The sequence below is a fragment of the Asparagus officinalis genome, chromosome 7 (assembly GCF_001876935.1).
Source record: "Asparagus officinalis chromosome 7, Aspof.V1, whole genome shotgun sequence".
NCBI lineage: Eukaryota > Viridiplantae > Streptophyta > Magnoliopsida > Asparagales > Asparagaceae > Asparagus > Asparagus officinalis.
This window is the reverse complement of record NC_033800.1, coordinates 58,357,363-58,373,810: the sequence shown is the minus strand read 5'-3', so window position 1 is coordinate 58,373,810 and position 16,448 is coordinate 58,357,363. Positions and strand designations below refer to the sequence as shown.

Genomic DNA, 16,448 nt, shown 5'->3' with positions numbered 1-16,448 from the left:
AGGATAATATATATATATATATATGGTGAGGTTCTAATAAAAACCTTCTTAGCCTAAAAACTAAAAACCTATGTGGGTCATTGGATTTATCTCATCCAATGGTTGAGATTAGAGCTTATACTGCAGTGAATCCAGATTCAGTTATGACAATAAATACCATTATTAAAAAGTGCAATAAATTTGTCTGCCATTAAAGAGTGCAATAAATGTCATTATTCTTCAAAAAACAAACACCTCACATAACTGAATCTGGATTCACTGTAATAAATATCATTATTTTTCAAAAAACAAACACTCCAACGAATCCAGTTTCACCTCACATAACTGAATCTGGATTCACTGCAGTGAATCTAAATTCACTCCAGTAAATCTCGATTCACTCCAGTGACACAAGATTCACTCATATTAGGGTGAGAATTTTCAGTCGAAAAAACGAAGACACGTATGAGTGAATCTCGATTCACTGCAGTGAATCCAGATTCAGTTATGTGAGGTATTTATTTTTTAAAAAATAATATCATTTATTGCAGTGAATCCAAATTCAGTTATGTGAGGTGTTTGTTTTTTGAATAATAATGACATTTATTGCACTCTCTAGTAGCAGACAAATTTATTGCACTCTTTAATAATGACATTTATTGCCATAACTGAATCTAGATTCACTACAGTATAAGCTCTAATCTCAACCATTGGATGAGATAGATCCAATGACCCACATAGGTTTTTAGTTTTTAGGCTAAGGAGGTTTTTATTAGAACCTCACTCTCTCTCTCTCTCTCTCTCTCTCTCTCTATATATATATATATATATTTATATATATATATATATATAATATATATATATATATATATATAATTATATATATATCTATATATATATATATATAGATTAATGGATATCATTGTCAAGGAGGCGAATTTCCTCATTAACTCCTATGTGACCACAAATTCCCCATCATGTGGAATAAAGTAGGAAAGCAAATTTGCTGTGGTGAGGATGTGCCATATGGAGTCGAGGCAGGGAAATCCCCTCTAATCTCTCTCATCTCTCCTCCTCTCGTCTCTCTATATGTACTACTCCTATATAATATGTATATATAGTATATATATAATATATCATATATATTATATATACACATCAGTAATAGTTAGATTCTAAGCCTGGTATCAATATTCAATGAGTTTATGTTGGGCGCTTCTAGCCCTTACAATCAACTCCCCTCTTAAAAAAATTCACCATCGCTGAGCACAACACCAGATGAACAGATTCATGCTAATCCATATTATTACATTATAGTCATCACTGCAATCCAATGTTAGATATTAGCATCTTCGAGTTCAACAAAAATTCTTTTACATTTCACCACATTCAGCAATAACACACGGGAGTTTAGGATGATTGTTCGGTCCAGTTGCAACATTCTCAATCTTCCGAACAACCAGAAGGCCATCTCCAAGGACTCTCTGCAACAAGACAAATGCAGAGATCGATGAGAAAATTATCACAAGCAAGCAACTAAGCAATATCATTTGACTACAACAAACAATAAATCGACGAAATTATGTTGGATATACATCATCTTCATCCAGAAGACAGCCAAGATTCAATATATCATCTATGAAGTAATAAATATCCGGAAAAAATGTGAAATAAAAGCTTCCAAGCTTACCCCAAACACTACATGCTTATTGTCTAACCAATCACACTTTGCACATGTGATGAAGAACTGCAGGAGAAACATAAAAGAAAACTTAGCTCATAATGAGGTTAAAAAAAAATCCCAAGAATTGAAGGCACTAAATGTCTAATAATTATCGTGGAACTGAAGGGAAATGCTTGAAACAGATAGGTTCACTACTTTCTATATAAAGATCTAGGAAGCAACTAGCATAGTGCCTTGACAGAAAATACTAAGTCGAAACTCAATATAGATCTTCCATTTCTTTGAAGATTCCAGTTCTTGGCCCCCGTATTGGTTGTCGGTCTACCCACTTTCTTTCAGCTAATGGTTGTGAATCTAATACTTGTGATATATAAATAAGAAGAAACGAGCAAGAGCCAAAATTACCTGACAACCATTCGTGCCTGGACCACTATTTGCCTGCAGAATATAAGAGATAAAGTAACAAAAGCTTAGGAAAGTGAGAATGTACAGGACATGTCCCCAAACAAACAAGTACAAATGGGAAACAAATGAGATAAACACTACAACTCATGCCAAGAAAAAACATTCAAGAGGTTAACCGCACTGGAACAACAATAATATATTAAAGTAGAAAAGGTACTTCCCTTTTCCCTATCCAGAATGATATCTCAGAAGAGAGGGGAAAAATGACGAAAATTCCTATTTTCCCCAAGGAGGAAACTGGTGGCTCTGCCCTTCCACTATTATATATGACATATTCAAGATTTCATATCCTCCTGCAAAAGACCCTTTTGGTTCCATCATTTTTAAATTAGGGCCCCAGTTAATTGAGTGACATCCAAATCCTTTCACCAAATGTCAAATTTATAAGGTGACAGAGTAACACCCTTCAACACTGCAACACAACGTCAAAATTTTTCCTTGATTTCTTAGGTTTCCATATTGACCTCGTTAATCTAGGTCCCCTCCGAAGTCCACACACATCTTACTTACCTTAGGACATTGAACTAGTTTGATTTCTTATGTATTGGAATAGATTTGGCTGTAATTACAGTTAGAATTTTTAAAATTGCTAGGATAGTGTTCGAATTAAATTTAGCAGTTACTTTCTATTTTTGACATGTAAAACCTTAAAACAAGGCTAATCCTAGGAGTTCTATTCAGTCCTTGAAATCTTAAATGGATTGAAGTCAATTTAAAAGTTTATGCCTGTATTCAACTCTTCTTGTTATCTTTCTTTCTCCTCCTTTTCCTGGTTCTGGACTGCAAAAAAACAAAACAAAATAAAAAAGCCTGAGATTTCCCCCCCGCTTGACAAAGAACCTTGAATCTTGCATTATCGCGTTCCTAACTGTTTTTATGCACCACCCACATACAGTCAGTCTCACACCCACCCACCCACCACCCATATATACCCAAACAGACAGTGGAGGAAGCCAAAAGCCATGGTCATAGTTGCCACAAATTCTTTCTCACTCTCTCCACATGAAAAAAAGAAAAAGAAAAAAGAAAAAAGAGAAAGACAAGAAGACAAGCTTCGTTTCATATGGATTGCTAGCAGCTGTTCATCACAGTTTTAGTACATAGAGATTCTTCCATCAAGCCCTTTAATTCAAGGGGCAAAAGGAAAGGGAGAGATAACATAAATGAAAGATATAAAGAAACTAATCAAAAGTTTAAGTTAATTGAATAATACAGAGTTATATATACATATGTGTATCCTTGTCATAGGAGGGGATTTCCTCCTTGACGTCTATGTGACACAATCCCCACCATCCTCATAAAGTAGGAGAGAGAGAGTGCGTTGGTGGGGATTTGTGCCTACTTTATGAGGATGGTGGGAATTGTGCCACATAGGCGACAAGGAGAGAAATCTCCTCCTATGACAAGGATACTCATTAATCTCATATATATATATATATTATATATATATATAATAATATATATATATGATATATATATATATATATAGTATATATAGAAGAGAGAGAGGGGAGAGAAGAAATGAGTATGTTTGTACCAAGCACAAAAAGTTGTGTTTGTAGTGAGGTGACATAATCCCCTTCACTCATCAATTGTTGTATCTCATGCACTCCTCAACCCATGTGAATTGTCCCCCATTTAAATGAGTGGGAATTGTGCACTCACTACCAGCACAAAATTTGTGTTTAGTACAACGCATACCATATTTTTCATCTATATATATATATATATATAGAGAGAGAGAGAGAGAGGTAGATTAATGGGTATCATATTCATATGAGAGGATTCTCTCATATACAATGAGTGGCACAATCTCCACCAGCTGGTATTTATGAGCATTCTCTCTCCTATTTATTCACTTGGTGGAGATTGTGCCACATCATTGTATATGAGGAATCCTCTCATATGACATATGATATCCATTAATCTTATATATATATATATATATATATATATATATATTATATAATATAATATATATATATATATATATATATATAATATATAATATAGTATAGAGAGAGAGAGAGAGAGAGAGAGAGAAGAGAGAGAAATGAGTATGTTTGGTACAAGCACAAAAAGTTGTGTTTGTAGTGAGGTGACATAATCCCTTCACTCATTCAAATTGTTGCATATCCTCATGCACTCCTCAACCATTGTGAATGTGCTCTCCATTTAAATGAGTGGAGGGAATTGTGTCACCTCACTACCAAGCACAAAATTTGTGTTTGGTACCAAGCATACCCAATATGTTTTCATATATATATATATATATATTATATATATAAATATATACTATATATGAGCATTAAATGGGTATCATTATGTCATTTATTGAGCAGGATTCCCTCAGATAGCAATGACTGTGGCACAATCTTCACGCAAGTGAATAAGTAGCAGAGAGAATGCCTCATAAAATACACTTTGGTGGAGATTTGTCACATCATTGTATACTGAGAAGAATCCTCTCATATGACATTATGAAATACCCCCAAATTAAATAATACTCTCTTCTCTCTACTCTCTCTGTGAAAGATATAAAGAAACTAATCAAAAGTTTAAGTTAATTGAATAATACAGAGTTATATATATATATATCATTAAAAAAAATGACATACCATAGACAGGAGACCTGGACCTGTATGTTTTGCAATGAAATTTTCATCCTCAAACTTACTCCCATAAATGCACATACATCCACTACCATCCCCCTGCAAAAGAAAATATTTATTGCTAAATTTATAATCTGAATTTGACTAGCGATGTGGATGGTAAATATCGGAATAACTACCGCAACAAGACAACAGTTACCATGTTATTCACTAAAGGAGTTGCTTATTCCAAGCAAAAGCGAACCATTTGTTGCCACAATCGCATCAGAGAAGAAGCCATAAATGTTATGTATATAAACTTCAGGTGACATAAAAAAGATTTTTATAGCGATTTCACATGCATGACACCAATTAATTTTCCATACATCTATTTCAAGTTCATCAAGAACCTCACTGACTGCAGCCAATATAGCTCATGGCTGAATAACAAGATCCTCAAGCATAAATGGGACTGATAATGATATCTTGATATAAAACTATAATACAAACACATAAAATTACAATCAACAAGTTTACATTAGCGTTCAGAAAAGAGAGCAAAAAATGATTACCTTCAAAAAATCACCAGCTTGAATCATAAAATCCTTAATAACTCGATGAAACTGACATCCTTTATAACCAAGGGGTAACCCATTTTTTCTGCACATGATCTCCATTTGGTCAAAAGCAATTTATAATAACAATGAAGAATAAACCGTAAGGTATCAGCTGGAAAGATGACCTGTAAAATAATTTTACACTCACTGAGAATTGCAGAAAAAGGGAAGATCAATAATAATAATAAGCTCTTTTAGAAAATAACTATATACTGGGAAGGAGATAGAATGAAGGGAAAATAGGAAAAGATTCAAATTCCTTGGCTGTAAGAGATTCAAAGGCGTCAATACACAGAAAAGGTCATTGGATGAAGGTGAATATATCCATCAACAAAAGCCTTAACAACATGCATGAGAAGGATGACGCATCTGTCATCAATATCAGTGCACCTAAGTCCCAAAAGTTTTTTTTACAACACTTTATTATAGTCTTTCCCTTAAAGACGACCTTTAATCATCACAAGGGAGAAAAAAAATAATCTAATTTAAATTCATTTTAAAAAATTCTATAGGACAATCAAAAGTTTCTGAAGGGTAATATCTTGTGAAAAAAAAAGAACCGCCAACTCAGGATCTCCCGCAGTTGATGACCTCAGCATACCTGTGTTCCCCAGTGCAGAACTGCCTGCAATATTAAGGAGAATTTATTTACAATCAGATGAAAGAGCAAATAAAAGCTAAATCTCATATGCACAATAGACAACAATAATCAATTTCTCCAAAGTGTGAAAAAAGAAGGCATGAAGATAGTTCAAAAAAATAAATCTTATATGAATTATTGAACAAAAAAGCATGTAAAATATTGGAGAAAACAAATTTCTCATATTTCAGTTTGCCCAGGGGCAGGCTCTTCTGGTTCAAAGAAATCATGAACATGGGCAAAGATAGGAAATCCCTAAGTTTCATGGGTACGGATACGGGTACAAATGCGGGTACGGTTACGGGACACGGAAAATTTGTAAAAGATAGGGTACAAGGCCACTGCTAAAACTCATGGGATATAATCATAGTTCTGAGCTATATATGTAAACAACCCTTCTAAACGTAGCTCATACGGCTAAAACGAACTTGATCCTTGTCCAACAAGTTATAAAAATGGATGTGAAGTGTAGAGTATATATCTAAGAAGTGTATGATGAGTGTTTTAAATCAAACATGCATTGTATATCGAGTACAAGTTTGAATAAATAGATGTATATATTTAAGTAATGTCTAAGAAGTGTCGGGTATAGGTAGGGGTACGGCTCCACATTAGAAGCACCCAGGTAACATAGGGAAATCCTAACGGAGAACTTTTGCTTTGTCAAACATTTGCGACACCTCCCCTCGCCCCTCCATTCACTTCGCGTCTGTTCAATATAAGCATTACGTGTTAGATAGTGACTAGAAGGCAGGTAAGGCTAAACTCATAATACTTGAGAAGCAATGGCATAGACTCTGTTGCAGGTTTGTATTTCTTCATGTAAACTGAAGGAAAAAAGTAATTATCTCCACGCGATTCTCATGTGCCATTTGAACCAAATGAGGAAATAATGTTGTTTGAGGTCAGAGGTTATAAGTTCTAATAAAATAATTTAGGGTGTATAAGAGACGCCAACAATGTATGATGTATCTACAAGTAAGCCAATAAAATATTACACAGATGATAGCAATGTCGTGGCAAGATACATAATGAACAAAAACTTCATAACAAAGCCTCTGTGCGGTGCTTCATAGACTCCAAAGTCCAAGATAAACTTCGAAACTTATGACAAACTCTAATATATAAATGATAAGGTTTATCTCTAAACAATTACACCCGATTGCATGAATTCACTAACCTAATGAGTTTTAACAACATTTTTCAATGGAATTCATCTCTCCTCCCTGTGGTATATTCTATATCAATTTCATAATGAAAAGTGTCCATCATAAATTGTGAACTCCAAGATTTTACGAATTCAATGCCCTAACTACTTGATACACTAATTTCAACTAGGGTTTTGGTACCAAACCTCATAGAACTAAGCAAGAGTTCATTTTGCCATCCCATTTTCTTGAACTTTGTTCAGAGAAACAAAACAGATAAATTAAAGACAGAGGGTTGCCTGAAGTTTTCGGCGGTTTTAGGGACGATGTCGGCGAAAAGCTCCATCTTGATCCTGCCAGCGGGGATCGTGCCGATGGTGACGTCGAAGAACACGATCGGGTTCTTAGGGTTCGGTGGCCGGAGATGGCCACTCCCCGCCGCCGCCGCTGCTGCACCCGCCGCCAGTCGGCCGCCGCCGTGAGTAGTTGTTGGTAGTCATGGGCTTTTATTTTTCTCTTTTTCTCTTTCGGGCAGTGAGCGCTCTTTCCGAGCTGAGGACTACTTATCGAATACTTACCGTGGCAGCATGAAGGCCCAATTAAACAGACCATTTAAATTTTAGATTAAGCAATCCAACCGACCTAATTCTTTGAAATGGAAAATGCCATAGGGAAAATGGGACCCTACATGGGACAGATTAGGTATCAGCTCACTGTCCCATAATGCATAATGTAACAGTGAGCATCATGGGACAATGAGCCGACACCTCACATGTTTCATGTAGGGTCTCATGTTTTTGGGTCCTTGTAACACCACCCCTTTCAAATTAATTAACCAATCAAACCGGCCTAATTTTGACGGTTCAGTTTTGTTTAAAAAATAATTCCGGATTGGTATTTGGATCAGCGCGGACCAGCCGGACAGAATGCTCGGTTGTTGGTTCTTGGAAACCATTGCTTGGTCTTTCTTTCTGTTTATCCACCAAATTTTTTTTGCCGCCTTAAATGTTTATTTTTGGGCCTGTTCGTTTGTTTTCTAAAACCAAGAAATGGAAATGGAAAAGGTGAAAATCTCAAAAAGTTCTATTTTCTTCATTTCCATCCCTAAAACTCACTCACAACATCTAATAAAATATTATTTTCATCCAACAACTCATCCACATCATCTAATAAAATATTATTTTCATCTAACCACTCATCCATCACATTTAATAAAATATTATTTTCATCTAACAACTCATCTATCACATCTAATAAAATATTATTTTCATCCAAACATCACTCAACTCATCTCTTCTCATCATTTCAAATCACTCACATCATCCAATAAAATATTATAACAATTCACCTCATCTCATTAACATTTCATTTCTTTGTTTTCATCCCAAAAAGTTGTGAAAACACTTTTCTTAATCTTGGATCACATCACCCAATAATACAATGACAACTCATCTCATCTCATTTCATTTCTTATTTTTTAGAATGAACCGAACAAAAGAAAACAACAAACTACAGGAAATAAGTTTCTCATAATTCATTTCCTTATTTTTTTCGCCAACCGAACAACATCAAAACTAGTTTTATTAAAAAATCACTCACATCATCCAATAATAATGTGACAACTAACATTATTTCATCTCCATTTCTTTGATTTCCTTCTTTTTTAGCCAACCAAACACTCAAAAAACAATTCTTCATTTTAATAGTTTTCCATTTCTTTGATTTCCCTCTTTTTTCATGCAAACGAACAGGCCCTTAGTTGATTTGCATGATTGCTTTAATTAAATATTAATCCACTTCTCCCTTTCATTGATTTCTTGACAGGCGTCTTTCCTTTTGAATTAAAATAACATATTTTCTTAACAAGATGAGCCCAATTAGTAACTAATTAGATGGAATCAAGCCGACTGGCTCCTAACTCGATTCGATTTGATCTGGTTTGACTCTGAACCTAAGATTGTTTGGTTTTTTCCCCTAATTTCTGTCAAAACAGATTGTTTGCTTGCTCATAGGTAATTCACTCCCATAAGCCTTGCAAATGGGGAGACAGGATTGTGAAATTATTATAGGACAAATTTTCAAAACCATCATATTTGCAAACTTAATTGCAAAAATCGACCCGTTTTATTCTTATTTTTTAAAATCGACCCAGTTTTAGCCATTGGCTGAAGCTGGATCGATTTTGAAAAAAAATCATATGAAACCTCACGTGAGTTGAAATTCCGTGAACTTTTATTTCAAACTAAACTTTACGGGACTTGAAGTCCCGTGAAGTCTCAGTCAGTTTTCTAGAGAGCTTCGTTCTCTGGAAAATTGTCCCTGTAACTCCACGGGACTTCAAGTCTAGTGGAGTTTGAGAGAGCCTATATAAGTCCCAGGACCCCACTCGCGATCTTCAGTCGTTCTCACCCACGCGCCCCTCTTATCCTTCATTCCCAAACCTTAGCTCTTTCTCCCGCCACCCTCCATCGCCGCCTCCGAGTCTATCGCCGGTCAGGGAGGATCTTCATCACTGCCGTTGATCGATCTCGCCGCCGTCACTACTGGAGTTCACCGGAAATTAGGGCATCGACAAATTTTAGGTAAAATCTTAAAAAAATTCTCCTAATTTTTTTATATATTCTCATTATTTCATGCTAATTACTTGTATAAATTTAGATTTTTAAATAAATTTTGAATTGTTTATGAATTTTGTGAAGAAAAATTAAATAATTTTGTGTATGAAGATAGAGGGGGAATTATCGAAAATTGTAAAAGTTAGCATTATTATAAAGGTTTGACATTTGGTTAAAATTATGGATGTCTAAAATCGATATTAGAAGATTTAATGATAAATAACAATTTTTTATATTTTTTCGTGTAATATTGATATTGAATTTTTTACTCTTCAGAGGTAACGATGAACAATTGAATCATAATTCTTTGTTCATATGGTGGAAAGATTAACTATCTTAAAAATAATATGCTCGTGTATGAAGGAAGTGTGATGAAGCTCTTGTTTATATCAAATCATGTACTTTCGATGAATTGGCTAATGACTTACACAAACTTACATTAACCAACTCACGTGAGTATCACCTCAACGTTATTTGTAATTATCTTGTTGCAGGGAACAAAACAAGTGGCATTTAAATCTCAAGTGACTACGATATGGGCTTTATTGGAATATTACACGACGAGAAGCGTTCGGTGGAATTATTTATTAAAAAACATCACAGAAATTTAGGCAAATCGGTGAATCACGATGGAATATACTCCCGCATGTTGGATGACTTTGAAGTTGACTCCACAGGCTTTTTATCTCCGCAACAAGATGTAGGATGGACACAGTCACGATACTTGAGCGGTCCTTCGCTTGTGGGCACTTCAAATGCATTCGATGCTAGCGCTCCCCCATAAAGATCCAATGCCTTCCATAGGAGTGGTGATAGAAGATGATAATGCAAGTGTCGAATCCGAGGATAATGATGAAGATGATGGCTTACAAATCAATAGCATGACGTGTTTGATAGATTGTGATGAAGGGGACAACCAATATATTGACAGATGCTATACTAACAATGAGTATGTCGAGTTAGAGGATCCGTCACCCGATGAACTTCATAGAGAAGAATGGATTGATAACTCCACGATGGAAAGTATTCCTATCGGCACTAATATCGTTGATGATACACAAGGCGAGGACTTCTCATTCAAAAAGAGCGATCTATTTGAAAGCAAGGAGAAATTGATTCATGCACTTTGTTTGTGGGCCATCCAAAAAATATCAAGTTTAGGCAAACAAAAATCAATGCAACAAGCTATAATGTAGTTTATTTTTACCGTAAAGATGACGAAGAAGAAGATAGTGGTGGGCACCATGACGGCAATGCAAAATGTCCTTAGAAGCTTAATTCACGCTCTGATGTAAGAGTAGGCGGGCAATTTAAAATCACACACTACAGCAGACTTCACACATGTGGCAATTCTCGATTAGAGAAGAATCATAAGCGCGCCTCCGCTTCTTTCATATATCGATTGATTATGCCTAATCTAAGGGAGGATCTTGATCTAAGGCCATAAGATATTCATATTTTAGTGCATAAAGCAACCAACTTGGATGTATCATACAATAAGGTTAAAGGCATATTAGCGGATCAGATTGTGCATGCTCGATCATTTCGTGTCGTAAGATACAGTTTTAATGAATGAGAGGTCATTGAGGGAATATCGCATAGAGAAAGTCGCTCTTACAAAGTTAATATGCTAGTGGATCACACTTGCACATGCACATGCAATGTACCATAATTACAATGGCTTCCTTGTTCCCATGTTGTCGTGGCTTTGCTCTGATCTACAGGGTGGTGCGAGAATTTCACATTATACATTCGTCACATATTGGTATTCAACATACAACTATCAACAAATGTACAAATAGTGTTTACGTCCACCATATGATAGTCGACATTGGGCACAAGATGGGCCACGAATATTACCTCCTTTGTATAAAAGATCAGTTGGGTGACCTTGTTCCGTACGAATTAGAAATAATATGGATGACGGTCGAGAAGGAATTAGGAGAAAAATAAAGTATAGTAGATGCGATCAACCAAGCCATAACAAAAGCAGTTGTTCAACTAGGATTAGGCATTGATTTTTAATTTTAATCCTTGTTCCTATGTGACAATCGTTTTTTGTAATATGTAACCTTCTAATTTTAATCCTTATTCTCATGTGACAATGGTTTTTTATAATATGTAACATTTATATTTTAATCATTGTTTCCATGTGACTCTCATTTTTGTAATATATATAACATTCATCTTTGAATCTTGAATCTTGAATATGTGAAATACATATCATTAATTCATTCAACTGAAAAATCTAACTTATTATATTTTAATATTTTAATCTGAGATACATCTATTATGGATCCGGGACCGATGCAACCCGACGTTTTGTACATTCAGACAGATCATCGTTCACACTATATTGGCTTGGGACAGGTAAAAAATGGTGTATATATGTTCTTATTTTTTGGCGCTAATTTTAATTTTTCTCAATATATTTAATTAATTTTAATTAATGTGCAGCCCGTACCAGAAATCACCATAGTGGACAACTCACAATGTCATTCGGGTTGTGTCATTGAGGATGAGAGAGTACTATAGTTGTTAGCTCAAGTCGGTTTGAGAGTGTTAGCAGTGAGGTATATTAGGCTTGACTGGTCCCTTATCAGTGCACTGATTGAGAGGTGGAGGTCAGAGACTAACACCTTTCATATGCATATAGAAGAATGTACTATTACACTGTAGGACGTAGCCATCATACTTGGGCTCTACATCGATGGCCCGGTTGTTACGGACACCGATGACCATAATTGCGCTGAAGTATGTGAGAAGCTTCTTGGTCAAATTCCTGACTTGAGGAGTGATGCGATGAAGCTATCGTGGCTTTGTACGACATTTATGGGAGATATACCAGCTAATGTCACGGTTGAGACGCTTCAGTATCACACTCATGCTTATATATTGCACATGATAGGGTGCATGCTATTTCCTGATGCGAGCAAAAATCTTGTACATGCATGATGGCTGCCACTGCTAGAGGATTTTTGTGTATGCGACAGTCTATCATGGGGGTAATACGGTGTTGGAATACCTGTATAAAGAACTAGGTATGGTCTCCTTGATGCAGAATAAAGAATTCAAGGGATGCATGATTTTAATACAGATTTGGTCATGGAAACACATCCATATTGGATGACCTACTTTGCTTGTGCACCGTGATCTACATGGTCAGTTTCCTTTGGCATACAGGTATAATTATGCATAAATTTTATTCATATTGAATTTGTACTCATATATTCTTTATGCCAAACAGGTATAACGTGAGGTACGCTAAGTATAAAATAGCAACGCGAAATATAGAGTTTTACCGAAATGAGCTTGATGACCTCCAACAACAACAGGTAAATATAAAACTCAATTCATTATGAATATTTTAATTTTGTTGTAGATACTGATAAAGGTTTTATCTAATTTTAGTTCAAGTGGAGCCCCTATTCACTGCCAGAGCTCGATATGCATACTCTTGTACCTATCTATCGAGATAGCGTTACTTTGTGGAGAGCCAGAGTCCCATTGGTATGTTGGAAGATTGTGAAGATGCATGTCGCAGATCGTGTGTTACGGTAATTTCTGCTCTCTCAGCATGTGTCGGATCCTGTTGAGCAAATCGATTGTAGGTGACGGATGACATCGAATCGTACGGACTAGGCCGTATTCCGTGCGGCCTACATAGACAGGTGGATTAATAGGTGGCATTTCATACAGAATGAGAGAGTTACAGCTGTTGATTATACAACGTATATGCGTTGGTATTAAGATATCACACGCAGATGGATCACACGTGACCTACAACCATCAGCTGGATACGTGTCACGCCCATCGACAGATAGTTACATCCCTAGTGCTATGATCGAGAGAGATTATGTAAGTTTCTAAACTAAATTAAAACGACAATTATTTTTTTATTAAGATATTATGTGCTAATTGTTTACGCCGGGAAAAATTTTTATTGCAGAATCCATTACAAACGTTTATCGATTACAATGGAAACAAACGAGTGAGTTTTGTACTTTGTAAACTACTCTTTATAACAAAACAAGATTACAAGTTCTCCCTAGAAACACACACAAGAACGTTTATCGTTCCCTGCTTGCGTGAGATCTTTGCTTGTGTCGGGGATGCGTTAGCCCGTGGATGACCGAATCACAGATCCAAATTGAATCGTGAAGAAGGCTTAAGGTCGATATTTCATTTTAGAAACAAAGACAAAAGTGGATATCTTAGCAAACTAAGATAAAAAACTCTTCTCAAGATCAAGTCAAAGCTTAGATCTCGAGGAAACGCCGAAGGTTCTTGAAATTGATGAAGACTCTCTCTCTCTCTCTCTCTCTCTCTCTCTCTCTCTCTCTCTCTCTCTCTCTCTCTCTCTCTCTTGCTCCAAATTCCCAAATAACTCAAGTCTCTACTCTTACTATGCCTTGGTATGCTCCGTATGCTTCTCCTTTTTTTTTCCATATAGGTGTTAGGGAAGTATTTATAGCCCCTAGTAGCTGTAACTGAAGGTTGAAGTCGAAAAGGAATCATGTTGAGTGACTCCCATTTCCTAGACAGTCGCAACTGTCTCGGAAGCATGGCTTGCTTATGGCAGTTTTATAATCGTTCCTACCCTATTTAATTGCCATTATTCCTACGGTTATGGGTGTGATTTTCACTTGTAATGGATTCCCCATATTTATGGATGATCCCCAGCAGTTATTAATTCACGTGGATTGCACAAAACTCGAGAAAACTATTGTTAAGCCCACTCTAGTTTCCGAGACAATCACCACTGTCTCGAAGACTATGAGTTGTCTCATAACTTCCGAGACAGTGAACACTGTCTCGGAAACTTTGAGCTTCCTCATAGCTTCCAAGACATGTTCTGTGTCTCTAACTTGTGTGATGCATTTCTTGGGCATTCCTTAGTTGATTTTTGAGTTGAAGAGATTCATTGACTTTTTTCAAAGCGTCGCAAAGATCGTTAAATCTTCTCTTTAGTTCCTTGCAATATTGGGAGTCGTCTGATGAGATAGGAAGCTTTCAAGTCGACTCAAGGCGTTTCAACTGACACGCCTTTCGAGTTGACTAAAAGGGATTTGGCTTCGGAGGTTGGTCTTTTGCCGAGACACTTGTTAGTGTCTCGGACAAAGCTACCTTTTGAGTCAGTATGGAGGGGGTCTCGTCTCAGGTATAGTCTTGTGATGGTGACTTCTATCGGCCTTCGAGTTGACACATGAGGTGTCGTCTCAGTTCGCCATTCGAGTCGACATAGGAATTGTCGTCTCATCTGGTCGACATTGATCACGTCTCGACTTCAAACTGTCGTCTCATCTCGGTCTCGTCTCAGACCGTCTCTCGAGTCGACATTTATCTCATCTTGACTTCGGACTATTGCTCGTCTCAGATTTTGAGTTGGCTATCACTGCCTCTCGAGTCGACACGAAGGGATCTCGTCTAGGACTTCAAGTCGACTGCCAACGCCTTTCGAGTCGACACGAATGAGATTTCGTCTCGGGTCTCGTCTCGGACTTCGAGTCGACTACCAACACCTTTCGAGTCGACATGAAGGAGGTCTCGTTTCAGGTCTCGGTCGATCATTTGGGCAAGTGTACACACGATGACGTAGGCTGGGTCAAAGGACGATACATGACGATGGAGTTATCGATGTATGTGATTTTCTTTTGTTCAAATTTGTTACTTTTGGGATTGTTCAAATATGTTAATTTTGTGGATCAATTATTGTTTATATATGTGCTTTCCGTGAGTATTGTTTGATTCATGACTGAATTTTATGAATATTGTTGATATTCAGTATATATGTGATTTTCGTGTGTATTGTTTGATTCATGTATATTGCTGCGAATGAGGCGAATCATTTCATGTATGTTATTGTGAACTAGTTGGGCATATTTGATTCATGTATATTTCGTCATTTATAAAAAAACGTCATGTATATAAAAAACATGCACAACTGACTGTGCATGTTTTTTAAAACCTGCAGCTCCACGGGACTTGAAGTCCCGTGGAGTTGCAGAGACAATTTTGCAGAGAGCAGAGCTCTCTGCAAAACTGACTGAGACTTCACGGGACTTCAAGTCCCGTGAAGTTCAGTTTGAAATAAAAGTTCACGGGACTTCAAGTCTCGTGAGCTTATATGGATGCTAGCGAAGGACTAAATAAAAGTTCACGTGACTTCAAATCCCGTGAACTTATATGGATGCTTGAGAGGAGGATTAGCGGAGGACTAAAAGTCCTATGAAGTTTCAGATGATTTTCTTTGAAAATCAACCCGGTTTTAGCTTCAGACAGTTGGTTGAAACTAGGTCGATTTTAAAAAATAAGTACAAAACAGGTCGATTTTTGCAATTAAGTTTGCAAATAGAGCGGTTTTGAAAATTTGTCCTTTATTATACGCCTTAATGACATTGTTATTGCAACAGTTTATGAACGCATCTTAGTAAGAAATATATTAATGAAGATTTATAGGGGTTCTAGAAAGGTGTTAAGATTAGCAAGAAAGATGACTTCATTGGATTTGAGGAGACTTACTTGCGATTAAGCTGCAGCTTAGTGTGCATCACGTACATAGCGTGAAGATAATCGACAGATCATCAAATATGAGAAATGTGGAGCAAGAAAGACGCGTGAACTTCTGAATTTCTACAAGAACATCAAAATTTTCACTGGCAAGAAAGCTTCACATAAAGCAGAATTGACAACATTAGGGTTACTTTTC

General features: G+C 36.4%; 1 protein-coding gene across 1 annotated transcript; it reads right to left on the bottom strand.

The window, feature by feature from the left end:
• On the bottom strand, positions 1,171-7,614 carry LOC109847194 (peptidyl-prolyl cis-trans isomerase CYP22; the record flags this gene model as incomplete). The annotated part of the gene is made up of 7 exons (XM_020416438.1): positions 1,171-1,463; positions 1,670-1,726; positions 2,069-2,101; positions 4,747-4,839; positions 5,292-5,379; positions 5,938-5,961; positions 7,424-7,614. Coding segments are annotated over 7 exons (597 nt in total), but the record flags the coding sequence as incomplete, so codon positions are not given.